Source organism: Tachypleus tridentatus, chromosome 13 (assembly GCF_004210375.1).
Source record: "Tachypleus tridentatus isolate NWPU-2018 chromosome 13, ASM421037v1, whole genome shotgun sequence".
Taxonomy (NCBI): domain Eukaryota; kingdom Metazoa; phylum Arthropoda; class Merostomata; order Xiphosura; family Limulidae; genus Tachypleus; species Tachypleus tridentatus.
In genome coordinates this window covers 225,509,548-225,524,309 of record NC_134837.1, presented here as the reverse complement: position 1 = coordinate 225,524,309, position 14,762 = coordinate 225,509,548, and the positions used below count along the sequence as shown (strand labels likewise).

At 29.5% G+C, this 14,762-nt stretch overlaps 1 protein-coding gene across 11 annotated transcripts in view; it reads right to left on the bottom strand.

Moving 5' to 3' along the window:
- LOC143236489 (DENN domain-containing protein 11-like) overlaps positions 1-14,762 on the bottom strand; it is a 48,206-nt gene that overhangs the window by 20,195 nt on the left and 13,249 nt on the right. For 6 of the 11 annotated variants that reach the window (XR_013019570.1, XR_013019571.1, XR_013019569.1 and 3 more), the window contains exons 4-7: positions 12,631-12,796; positions 10,620-10,758; positions 7,178-7,303; positions 4,815-4,965 (exon numbers count right to left, since the gene is read on the bottom strand). Coding sequence is in view for 5 of the 11 variants with exons in the window: in XM_076474776.1 (XP_076330891.1) it covers positions 4,815-4,965; positions 7,178-7,303; positions 10,620-10,758; positions 12,631-12,796 (582 nt within the window). In the remaining 6 variants the exon portion in view is untranslated. The remainder of the gene's footprint in view (positions 1-4,814; positions 4,966-7,177; positions 7,304-10,619; positions 10,759-12,630; positions 12,797-14,762) is intronic. The other 5 variants (XR_013019572.1, XR_013019573.1, XR_013019574.1 and 2 more) reach the window with 1 other exon arrangement.

Sequence of the window (14,762 nt, the reverse complement as noted above, 5' to 3'; positions counted from 1 at the left end):
CACACTAGTGGGGTGAACGGAACAAACACACACACAGTGTGTGTGTCTTGACCTCTACTGAACCCCTGAGGTTCGATTGAACCCAGGTTAAGAACCATTGACCTAGAGCAAGCTCTGGTGGGCAGAACAGCTGGTCAAAATCATTATTGTCCTAGTCATGTCCAAACTTAGAAGAAGAAATATCTGTTCAATGGATGGAAGGAAGTCCATGTTTGTAACATCATCACAATCACAGGATGAAATAATAGTTGCCATCACTTGAAAATTCACAATCGGGAAAAGATTTTTGTTCTTAATAATGAAAACAACAAGTGAACTCTCTCAATACATGCTTCATTGATTTGGCTAACCACATGACCTCTCAATACATGTTTAGTCCTTTTAGATGCAATACTTTTAACTTTCAAAATTGTGTACATCATCACAAAATTAGTCTTTCTGTTAACCCTTTTGTAATACATACAGAGTTTGGCTGCAGATGTTAAGTATACAGCATGTGTATCTTCACAAAATTTGGTGGACTTTTAGTAAAAATTATTTTGTACACAAAAAATCAGATTTATAATGAAATATTTTTACTAAAAATTTGTTTGTGAAAATATTGAGTCTGTTTCACTACTAATCTGAGTGCATAGTGATTTCATCTTGTGATTAAAAAACTATTCTTCATCCCACAAATGTCAAATATTATTTGTGTATTCTCTAAAGCCTTCTGAATACATTTCAAACATTTACTTTCAGTAAAACTATATTTTCTGTACTCTAACTATGTGGAGTCTGTCACTTAACCAACCTTGTAATCATCATAAAAAATTAGGAAATTAACATAAATAATGCTTTTTCATGCTAAAATAACTATATAACATATAACTTAAGTCTCATAATGCTATATATAATTTTTACAATGCCTAGCTAACATTACATAGCTTGCATTGGCACTGTGCTCATGCACTAATGTTACATATCCAATAACATAAAACTGCCTTTTAATCTTCCCTGTCTTGGCTATGTTTTAGTGGACTAGTATTTTGTAATTTTGTCACATTTCAATTATTATACATTATATATGTATTAAGATTATCACTGTTTAAAAATAAATTATTAAACTTATTTTTCTTAAAATACTGGACAATAAATTAAGGAGGAAAGCTAACAATTATTTCTTCTTGCTATGACCATTAAATTCGGTTGCTGCTAGACATAGGCTGCTAAGCCTTTTGAAATTCACATGTGGAGGATATCAAACAAATTGTTTTTCAGGTTTTATATACATAGCTGAATAACCAAAAAAATCATAAATAACTATAATGATACCACAGAATTCCACTAATTTATTAAGCTTAGTAACTAAGATATATTTATATGTTTTAAAAAATATGAAATGTTGAGCAGACTAAAGGCATAACCTACATTCTTTAAATCTTTGTTTGAAAGAATGCAGTTGCCTTTCCACAGATTAAAATGTCTAAGAGAACCACTAGAGGGAAATTCTAAGTTATCGATTGGTTATTCATGTGCCATATATTGAGGTGAGTCTATATAAGGGACTGTTTCCAAAAATGAAAAGAGAAGAAAGTGGCCACTGTGTTTGATTCAGTAGATAAGCCATTAGCAGCAAATTAAAAAGATATGAGGTTCTTATTTTATATTCTAGCTTGTTAATACTAGTAATTTGAGTTCCTAATTTGTACAAAACTATAGACTTAGTATTTTAACATCACAAACACCTAATTTTAAACTGTGCTGCATTCAACATACCATGTGACTCACTAAAATCTAAATTTAGGTGTGTTACTTTAACATTTACTTTTAAACTAAGAAATTAACTCATATATAATATTAAAGTTTATTGTTCAATAAAATTTTGAATGCAAGTCAACACTCAATAATATGCCTTTGACCCATGAACTGTTGCAAAAAGGTTAATATTACTTGTCTTTCATAGACAAAATGTCATACTTGTAGCAAAGTATTTTTAATAAAATAAAGATTTGTCTATGAATATATTGAGTATTTGTTTGAAATAATCCATGTGCACAGTAACTGTCATGTTAAAATTTGTAATCCATAAAATCTCATGAATGCATTACAAACGTTTTTTCAGTGAAAGTTTATAGTTTATCTGTTGTTTCCTTTATCCTATCTGTAATCTGTAAATGGAATCAATTACTTTGATCGACCACATAACCATAAAAAAAAACCCTTAAAATTAAGCTTTTTTTTCCTTTCTAGAATAAATTTAACACTCCTACGAAAAGACGTTTCTAGTCCTGATTTCTCCAAGCCCGTTCCCCTGGCTGTGGTTTCACTAGATAGTAGATAGGGACAGTGGGAATCTTGTTAATCCATTCATTAATGGATTTAACTGGCAATTTCATTTAAATACAAAATTATTAGCCTAATATTAATAACCTTTCAAGTTGCTCTGAGGCCTATTAGGCCCCACTTTTCGTAGGAGTGTTAAACTGTGATACAAAACTACATTTGGTTATCCTAAGTAGCTCCCAGTTTGTAATAGTATACATTTATTTATAATTATATATTATTGTTTTACTGCCCTTTGAAACACGTCTAACTATTATCTTTACCATTATAAGATATAAATCACTCAGGGAACGTGCAGCTTATGTTAGGCTAATGAATTACATTACCCATAAGCTGCTAGCATGTGTGACTCATGAAACATTTTTATTATTATTTTATACATTTTACCTAATCTAATTTTATATAAACCTAAAAGTTTCCTGTTTTCACATTAGTTATTTTTATAATTATACATGAAGAATAAACATTAAAAATAAGAAATAAAATACTTAACCAATATTCTTGCTGTCGATTGTTGAAGAAAGCTAATCTTAATCTTTGTACTAATGCACTTAATTTTTATTTAATTAAATAATGCATCAAGCAATATAGACTAATAACATGCAAAACGTAGACAAATTCCCTTAGCTCTTAAAATTTTTATGAATATTTAATTTCGTTTTAAGAGTCAATACCAATTCAAACAAGCTAGTTCTTAACTTTCTGGTGGGAACAAGGTTGGTATTCTGAGTGAAACTAACATTAAGAACAAAATGATGTACAATACATAATTTGACAGATGAAAACCTTGACTTTCTGGTAGTCACAGGTAATATATAATTAAATGTTACAGAGAACTATTAACAAATTATGAAATACAGGATGTAAAGGTAAGTGTAGCAGGAAGGGTCTGATTTTATATCCAATAGCTCTGTAACCAAACAAAATTGAAAATTATAAAAAATGTAATTTGTTTGAATGAAGATTTTATAGTGAGCAACTTACATTTAATTTTGTACTTTTTTTTTCGAGGAGTAGTGGATAAAATAAGGAAAATGACATGTTAAGAAAAAATGATTCACGTGTATCACGCAAGGGAAAATTCTTTTTTTTTTTAAATATTGGTTCCTAGAATTAAGACATAATACCTATATATTACTAAAATATGGATTATTAGCTAAGATTTTATTCTATTCCAATTAGTATAACATAAACCAAAAAGTAGTTTAATAAAATTTTGAATGTAAAGCACGAAAATCTTGTGTTATGCACAGTGAAGGACACTTCTAACAGTAGTGTTAAACTTGAACAAAATTTAAGTTTCTTTAATTCTTACAAACATCACATAAATAATGTTTAAAAACACATCCAGTGAAGATAATGCTAAGAAAAAAGAATGAAGTTATTTCAAGACCAAATACTTAGGGAAAGTTACTGTTCAAGGAGGTTGAGTTGCCCTTCTGTTGATGACATAATGAAACAATTCACATTAAAACACATATTTTTAGGTCAGAGTTCACTCAAGGCTAGTGATAGCAAATCTCATACTTTTGATTTGTAAAATAAAAAAAATCTCAATTTTTTGCAAAAAAAAATAGGGTATTGTCTCAAAAAGATATGGTTTTGTAAAATGACCCAACACCATACTAATAAATTTAAGAACACAAGAAAGCAAAAAGACAAATAACTGAAGATGTTATAATTAGATCCTGTTCACTGGCACCTTTTTTGTCTCTTTCATAATGCAGTGTTATATCTTCACATAATTACCAAGTTTCTATTAATAAGAAAAGGAATAAAATATTGTGGACCTTACGAGATGCAGTGATTTCTAACAGTGGAATAATATATCATTACATAGTGGTAGGATTATTTCATAATGTTGAAGTTACAATGCGAGATATTTCTGAATGAAACAAATGAAAAAATTTGAGCTCATATGACCAGCTCAATGAAGAGAGTACAAAATACAGGAAATTTCCAGAGAAAGTCTTATCTCTTCAGGACTAGAGAGTCACTTTTAAAAAGAGTAAAACTGGATCCACAATATACACTCTCTTTGAAGATGACCAACCAGAAAATAAACCTTGAAATGTGGAGGTACTGCTACTCCCTGTGACTGTTGCAGGGTACTCACTAAACATGAGATCAAGAATTATACAATACAACTATGTCATGAAACACTGAATAAGTTCTTTGACTGGTCAACTTGCAAAATTCAACAACTCAGTTTGATATTTTGCAAACAATCTCAATGGAATTTAATGTTCAAAATTTAGAATGTGTAAACATTTAAGAATTTTGTACTTATGAAATGTATATTGTAGGAGAGTAAGATATTTAGTATTTGCATTATACATAAAAAAAATTTAAAATTCAATCTGATGTTTCAGAATACCATAGAATGTTTTGGGTCCAAAAACAATCTCTCAAAAACCTCAAGTATTGCTAACATGAAACTGCAAAATCAGTCAGCTGTTAGACTATTATTTGAAGTTGCTTACTCTTACCTCAGTTGTCTCAGGTGATTAAACTTGATTCTGTCTGCAGAACTAAGAGTTAGTAATTTCTGGTAAAAAGGTGTGTCCACTTTCATGTTCTGGTTGTCTATGTAAAGATCATATAGACTTTTTTTTGTCTCAAAAATCTTCTCTGTTGTACCTGACAATATATGATTCCATAGAGATGATTAAAGAAAATCTGAAGAAAGTTCAATACAATATCAGTATGTAGAGTGTGACTTGATAAAGAATTGTGAAAGCCCAACATATGTACTGAGAAGTATTAATGTTAATATTTTCAGTAGACACAAGATTGGCTAATACTGTATGCCTATCATTTTTATCATACACATCTTAACACTAAATAATTAATATCTGAAAAAGTAAAACTATTTGGCTACTAAAAGCTCTAGTCAATATCTAAAACAAAGAATAAATAAATGTTATTTTTGAAAATAGGAAAAATGTAGAAATAGCCTTTGGGAGAAATCTTATATAATATGCAAAGAATATATCATTCAAATTATTTTTAAGTTTAGGAATTTAATAATGTTCATACAGACTACATAATACACCAAACATTTTACATCTATTTAACACTTTCAGTATGGTTGGCAACCACAGTCGACTTGAAGGCTCAGCACAGCAGGTGATCTTCGTCAACAAGATGTAAACAACATACCCTCGTGGCTAATTATCATAATCACACAGGCCTGTAGACCCACTCGAGGCTAGAACCACATGTATTCATTGTTTACTTGGGATTCTCAGGAGGTATTTAAACCAGAGGTCACATGATTTCTTTGTTTTCTAGCCTGTGTAGATCATACTGTTCATTGTTTTAGAAGACGCCTTCCTTGCATATTCTGTTGATATTTGCGATGTTGTTACAACACCAAAAGGAAAAGCTTTTTCCACTAAGGAAGTAATCGATATTATTTTTAACGATGAAGAGAGTGACAAAGAGTTTGAGCCAGATGATAATGAAAGCTTACTTATAACAGACGAGAGTGATAATAAAGACATTCGTGGCCTGGAATCTGCCTCTGCTTTAGGTAAGCACATGGTGTAGTTAGGGTCATATAACTTATTGCATAAACTGACTGACCAAGGCTAGTTCTTGTTAACGGATATATAATATATTGTGCAGACTGCAAGAGCAACAGTGAAAACCCAGTATCTCCAAGACTATTCAGAGAGCAGATTATTCAATATTTGCCTGAGGGATATGTCAGCAAAGCCAAATGAAAAGGAAGACCAAGTACTGATAAAGGTCAGCACATAGTATTGGACAATATGAGAACAAAAAAACACAAACCTGATTGTACTGTTTGCAGCAATAGATACACAGCAGGATGGAAAAGAAAGCAGACTAATTATTTCTGAAAACAGTGCAATCTTCCCATGTGCTTTTTACCATGCCACGAGATACATCATAATGACAAAGACTATCGACGGGCTGCTGCACAAATTGTATACAATTTATAATAAATTATTGTGTTTTACATGGCACTTTTTCGTTGTGTATCAGGGTGTCTTCCTTTATTCCTGTTATTCTTATGTATTGAATTTAACTTATATAGTATTGGGTACAATCACTGAGAATTTCAGGGACTTCTGTTGAGTTATTGCCGAGATATCATGATTTTAGTACTGATACCGTAATTAGTTGAAGTATCAAAAATATATATTCAGTGCCATGCCAAACATTAAAATTTTTTATTCAGCACTGAAAGGGTTAACATATACAGTTTAAATTTTTCACAAAGTTTGTGATGTGTCTTGAGATACATTTTCAGAAGGATGCTCTTTGAACAGTTGTGGAAAGACAAAAGACTACCCTTAAATAACATAATATGAATAACATCCATAAAATGATGTTCACAAACTATGCACCTAGACCTGTTATTCAAACATCATTGTATATCTTGTGACATGCAAGCTTCTGTTCAAGGGATTGGCTTCTTCCTGTTAATTGGTGACTGTAAGGCTTTAAAAGGAATCACAAAAATACCAATGCAATAAAATTATTCAAAATTTGTAATGAGATAAATTATAAAACTTGTAACAAACATTACAAAAGTTGCAAATATAACCATACTTTTTGACATGAATTGAGATAATTATCAAACATTTAAGTACCATGAATGAAAAAATCTACATCTATTGGTTTTTATAGGAGTTCTTTTATTTTTATACTGCTATATCACATACTGTTATGAATGTTATTGCATCAATACAATCCCACTGTACTTGCACACTTGCTTATTTTAAATTTTTTTGTCTCACCAGTATATTTGTTTTTGGCATATAACTATTTTTACACACAATATTAAACCATATTTCAATAAGACATAATCATCAATACATACATGCTATGAATACTTTTGTGTCTTCCAACAATGAAATGTCAGACAGACTCACATAGAAAATTGGCTGAGTCACTCGCAAGTCAATGTCAGGAACTGAGTGTCTTACAAGGCAAGAAGTACAATACACTACAACACAAAGGAAAAAGGATCTTTAATAAGGGTTAAAATAGTCAAACATACTCAGGTGTGAACTTAATAATAAATTTCTTAATTCTTTGTTTTATACTATCATGTTCAATTCAATAGATATATAATCAGTGATTCTTGAAACAAATTTTCTGAAACAATATGATTACACAAGCCCTAAAATACATGTTGTAGTTTTACAGAAAAATAACAGACAAACCTAAGATGTCAACAGTTTGATTAAAAAACATATCACATAGCCTTGATAAAAATTACTTAATAACAAATTTGTTCATATTTATTGTACAACACTGAAATATCAAATTTCTCTTAATACATGTAACCATATCTTTTCAACAATAACATTACAGAATAATTACAATGATGTACAACTTGTGAATTACATTTTATAAGTTGATTCTTAACTTTAAGAATAGTTTCATTTCACAAGCCATTGAATGTTTTGGATATAATTTCATAAAATGTTTGCATATTTTCAATAGATGAATATTTAACTTGCATATTAAAATATGTTCAAGCTTAAAATATATTATCGTAGTAGGATGATTAGAAGTTCTTGCTACCAAATTTTACATAAACCAGAACAATCTCATAATTGGATTACTCTAATCACCATGACTGCTATACATTTGTGATTTTAGTTCACATTACAGAACGACTTGATATCTTGGTTTATGCTGGATGAACATAATACTTACTACCTAAGAGTTCACAACATATGGTAACTTAGAAAAAAAACTGGATAATGAACTGTTTCTTGAATCTCAAAGAAGAATGGTTGCTCACTTAAGTAATGCATTTTCCATTATGTTTCAGAGAGGGAATCCTGAATCCTTAACTCCCAGTTCTTTCCTTGGGCTCATAAATCTCATAAATCATTGTACAAACTTAACAATAACATATAATGATGACTGTAATTTTTTTCATAAGCCTCTTTGCTTTGGTATTCACACATTTTTGTGCACACCTCACAAATGTAAGATGTGTGCAAGAGGCCATTGTTTATGTAACTAGCTAAAGTGATGCAATTTATTTTTATGTGTAACAGTGTGAACTTAATATATTGCTTACTTGTTACAAATTACAAATATAACTAAAATTGCTTTAACCTTCTATACGTGAGTTAGACCAACCTTCTAAATCCCATGTGACCATAGAACTATAACTTTGAATTTACATGTTCAGAAAATTTGGCAGTCTTTCAGTACACATCATAAGTTTGTTGTGTAAAAAATCTAAAGTTTAACAAAGTGTTTGTACTGAAGACAAGTTTCTTAATTTACAAAGTTTATATTGAGTCAATCTCAATACAAGGTGATGTTTTATGTTAAGAATAAAAATAATTTTCTTCATCTTAGTTTTAATATTTCATTTGTGTAATCTCTAGAACATCCTAAATGAATGCTAGTTTTTTTTATGCAAAACTTTATATTCAATCTGTTGTTGGTTTTTTTTTTCTATCCTAATATTAACTGTATTTGGGCTCAATCAATCTGACTGGTCAAGGTGATACTGAAGATAGAAAACTGATGAAATAAGCCAAATAATTCAAACACTTTTCGCAAGAATGAGTTAACCTTAACAAACAGTAAATTAAAATATTCTCTTTCTTTTGGTCATAAATAAATTAACAATAAATATTAGAATGAATCACAAGATGTGGCAGGAGAGCACAAGGTTGGAGTTTACGTAGATGATGTCACAGTCACGTGACAAAGGAATTTGTTACTTTTTTTGACCAGTTGGCCTGATGCTTTGAAAATAACATTTGCTTAATAAAAAAATGTTGTAACCATGTATTTTTTTCTCTAGTTTTAATCACCCTTGCATTAATGTTTTAACTTTATAAGTACAGGCCTGGTCATTTTAACCAAACTTGTTGCTATAAAACTATACTTGCTATAAATGTGAATGTACATGAAATTTGGCATGATGTTAGTAAATGTTGCAAGTCTGTTGTGGACAAAATGATTTTAATAAAATACTTCTGCTAAGGTTTCTTTGTGAACTTATTCAGCTTTAATGAGTCAATCCAATTGAAGAAGTACTATAACCCAACACCAGCACATGTTGTATCTCCCTATGATGTGACTATAGACCTGGTATTGTTTGAAGTGAATAAACTCCAACAAGAAGTATTAAAAATGAGAAACAGATGTTTGGTTGTTATTATATGCCATTTAAACATTTCCTAGCATAGTAAGTTTTCATTTCTTTGATTTCATAATTTCTCATTGTGCACATGTAGTTTTACAGTTTCTTTTAGCCCGTATTGTAAATTGTAAACACATTAATCATTTTAATTGGTTATTTCTAAACTTCTGTTCACATCAACCACTTCTTGCATAACAGATTATGTTTTATTACACTTATAAAGCTGTTAATTATTTTGTACTTTTTCACATCAGTGATAGAATTATAAACAAGAGGGAATCATTAACAGCTATGACACATGACACTTTGAATGCTTTTAAACAGAATTTCAGTAAGTTAATAGCTAATTTTAATAGCTATACATTTGTGCACCAGTAACTCTAACTGTGGGGGGTCATGTGCACCTGATTCGTTTTTTGTCACTCATCAAGATCACTACAAGCCTACCCTCAAAACTGTTATTTCTCAAATTGGCCATGGGATGATGGAGCTATGAGCTAAAAGTTGGTACTTGAAAAACTTAGCCATTCTACGAGCCACTATAACTTTCTTCAGTATTACAGCAATTTTAGTATTTATGATACTACTTCAATTTCCATCTTACAAAGAGATCATCCAGTATTATAAGTTGTTTTTTTTCTAAACAGTAAATGTTGTTATGTCTTTGTTGTTCTAGGATTGGAGTGATAATTATTAACTATTAATAAATGTATAAAATATTTAACATATGAATTCTAAGTATTTATGAAACTGAGCTGGAATAATAGACAGCTTGCTTGTTTTTCTTGTTAGTGAGACTTGCAGTTACATGTTGTTTTATTTTCATTTTGTGTATGGCTGACTCCCATACTTCACATATGTGCAAGTCAACTTTTTACTCCCATTTTTATGCCCTGCTTCTATTTATAGCTTATTGGTTACTGTAGTGCTTAAAAACTCTTGCCAGCATTTAATACAGCATTGTTTGGTTTGATATCAGAACCTGAATATATATACACAACTATTAACTATACTTGTAAACAAAACTATTTAATCACTTAAGAGTTCTTATCAGCATCATGTATAACTATGTGATTCACTGCACTCTTCTATAATTCTGCTGCTCATTATTAGTTTCTAAAACACTTAAATAACACATTACCTCGATAACATACTGTTTCAACTGGTGGAGGTGAATAAAACAAGATCCTTTTCTTGAGTAAAGCAAATTTCCAAAGAAGAAAAAGTTGTTCTCCAAAGAAATTCATTAAGTGGCAAAAACATTTTGTAGAATGAGACACCTAAAAGATATTCACAAATGTAGATACACATTACTTAGAACCTTGTAGAACTTACATGTATACTTATCAACACAAAAACAAAAAATGTGTGACACTCATTCAAGAAACATACAGAAATATATACATCTTGACTGTTACAAGAATGATGCATTGGATTCCTAAAAAATATACACAACATCACACAAGTGTCAAAAGTTAAAAGTCTTTTATTAAGTGCACTCAATCCACACAAGATATACAGGCCTTCCAGCAACTTCTTGATAAGTATAGAAACTTTTAAGTAAGAAAGGTAGGTCAATGATAAGAATTTTGAATATGATCATATACAGTAATAAACAATACCTATCTCTGAAACTTCTTACCTTTCCTTACAACTGCATCTTCCAAACCATCTTGTTAATACTACAAATTTCAGTGATAAAAAAAAAGACAATAAAACTATACAATAAATATACCATACATTATTTAAAATTGTAGCAAAATAAGCATAAGTGGAAAACAGCAGTTTTTTAAATAAGTAATCAAATTAGTATAAGGATGTTAAAGTGTAAGTTTAATACTGGTTTTCCCTTTTTTTCTGGCATGGAGTTTTACCAAGAGCTCTTTTAAACTCAACTGGACTCTCATTTTAGTCAGATTATTCTGAGACTTATCTTGTTTTTCTTGGCTGTTGATAACAGAGACTAAACAATTATTGCATTATGAAGAACTGCCTTATTAAAAGAAACTCCAGGAGTCTACTGTTTCCTTCATCTAAGAGAGAGACCTAGCAATATTTATCTCCTATTGAGCATCTTCTACTTTGTTTATCAAATTAATTTTTCTTCTGCATTTCTTATAAAAGGTTTCTTTACTTCCACCTCTCTATTTCATTACAAATATTTTTCTCTGTCTGTTTTAGTCTTCATGGTTTACTCTTAATATCCCATTTGTACACTGCATATGATGATTATAAGCCTTTAGTGATTGAAACTATTGATGGATCAATTTGTAATTCAACTGTGTCTTTTACAGGTCAGAGGTTCTATTTTGACTGTTTATGGAAAATCCATGCTTAAAATCTAATATGCAATGACACAAATACAATGGTTTCATTACAAGCATACATAGACATGAACACTTTAGCTTACTTTAAAATAACTGTCTTTCTTAACAATAAAAATTAGCTGAATTAAGAAAGTAACATTTATGTGATTTACAATATTAACAAAGTATAAAAACTGACTGATGTGTATTATCATTAATTTGTTTTACAGTATAATAATGTTACCAAAACTGATGAATTTAAAACATTAGTTAGTAAAAAACTTCTCCACTTAACAAATGTAATTTATCATAAAAGTTTTCTATCTCACAATGATTAGTGGCTAGGAAAGTAAGCAAAATATATTAAGTATATTCTTTTAATGCACTTTCTTCCTTGACAGTGAGTCCTCCATTAAAATGAGAAAAAAACAGACATGATCACAAGTAGTATCAAAGTATGTTTCTGTTAGCAGATGAAGTTACTACAGGTTGAGAACAAAATGTATGGAGAAACATTTTCTATAAAAAAAATAAAACTTAAAATACATGAATTTTCTGTATTTTAAGAAAAATACAAACAACAATACAAAATGATTAGTTGTAAAAAGTTGATACCTGTAAGTTGTAATGTAAATTTACTCAAATATTGTACAGAAGACAACAAATTACAATTATTATTAAAGAAAGTTATATTGTAGTTACATATTACAATATTAAGTAGTAATTTCAATAGTGCAGTTGGTGAATTAATAACTGAAAAATTAATTCTGTTTTCATCACCACATACATCTTTCTTATAAGTAACTATTTTCACATGTATCTGTTGAAGACATAAGAAAGACCAACCTTTGTATTAAGTACATACTGATGCAAATTGTTGCACGACCACAGAAAATTCTCTTTATTTCTGCTACTTCCATAATGCTGATATACACCAGAACAGAGATTTTCCTTGTTGGCTTTATAGAACATTTTAAGTTTGTTGTAGCATCCGGGGGAATTCAACAAGAATCTAAAGTATAATAAATTCATACCTTTAATTACAAAAGTCATTAACACATTGCTCATTAACTTACTTACAGCTACTTCTTATTAAAATTTATGCTTCCATTTTGGAAAAAAAACAAAACAGGATTAAATGTAATTATAAAATCATTACTAAAGTGAGTGAATACAATGATAAGAAAAATCAATTTTGAGACTAATAAATATACACATGCATTGAGGTTTATATTATCTACAAACTTTCATGTGTTTTTCATCAGACAGTATGAAAGATTCAATAAATGATTTTTTGAAAGAAAGGGACAAATGCAGGAGGAGGAAGTATTGCTATGAAAAACAGGATTTTTTAATGAAAAAAATCACAACAATGAACTTATCAAAAACAAAAATATAAAGAAATAGAAGATTATATAACAATAGTCAAGTATAATTTAGTAAAAACAAATCAAGTGCATATATCATACACAAGTAAAATTAAATGAAAACTAACACCAAGTGCAATTAATCAGATTAAGTTATAATAATCATTACAATAAAATATAATTGAAACAAACTGACACTACCCTTCAAATTAAACTTGAAATCAGCAGTCTTTTATAAGAATAGAGAAAAGTCTTGATAATGTTGGACATAAATTCTAGTGTGAACTGTCTGAAAAGGTTGAATATCTATTACAAGAGCATTGAAGTTAAGGAATCTCATAAATTACTGATCTTGATTACTAAAAACTGCTGTTGATACTGTTTTCATGTGTTTTTTTTTTTAAATATTTATTGGGCCTCCTTTACTTCATTGAGAACACCTACAAAAGCTTACAAGATTTAATGACAGTCAACATACAGTTATGCTACTAAAAGCTATTACAAAAAAATTGTTCACTAATGCTCCTTATACAACAGAAAAATAAAGTATTGCAAATGGTATAGTGCATGGTTCTGTCTATTCAAGAATATGCAGCACCAATAAAAGAAGCAATGTACTAACTTCATATTACTTAATATAGGACAAAATGTAGCACTTAATAAAATTTAATAACAGTGAGCAATTAAATTTGCTCAATATACCTCCTATGAAACTCAAAATTACAGTGCATTATTACAATTTCAGAAGATGTGGGAACAAAATTATCAGTTTGAAAAAACAGTATAAGTATTTTTTGCATCAAATTAACCTTTTTATAAACTAGAATAAGTTTGTAATATTTTATATTCTAGTTGAGACACGTTATTTCTAATGCGTGAACACAACTATGATAAAAGTTCTATTAAACTGTTTTTGACTTGAAGCTAAAATGCATTATTAGTTCATAAGATAAGGTTATAAGGCAAAACTTTCCAGGAAGACATATTACTTGTTCAAGAAAAAATATTTTACTTACAATGTAAATTCACAAGTTCAAAAATACTTTCAGCTTGTTTAACTGTAAATCATCATTTTCAATTTTTGTTGGTCAAACATATGTCACACTTGTTATTGTGTCACCTAATATAGGTTTGTTTTATTATTATTATTACAGAACAATTTTGTCATCACTAATCTTGTGTGATGTAATTAGTGTAAAATAATTTCAATAAATTTGTTATAATAACAGCATAACAAATGCAACTGATACAAAACTCTTAACTATAATCAGATTTATGGCATCTAATTTGACCTTCAGCCCAACCCCCTTGCCATCTTATTTGCAAATAACTAAACAGATGAAGAATGTTTTTTCTTAATATTTTGGTAACATGGAGATTGAGTACTTTATAGTAAAATGATTTTTTAACCACACAATTTTGTTGCTGTCAATATTACCTCATTCAGTCATGCTATGCAATGTCCTGCTTTTATCAAGTGCAATACTTGACTCAACAGACAAAGGTCAAAGGAACCCCATAGTCACAGGTACATCCTTACTGCACATGACACAAGGTTTTAGTGTTTTACACTCAAATGGGTATTAAACTACTTTTTGTTTATGTTATATC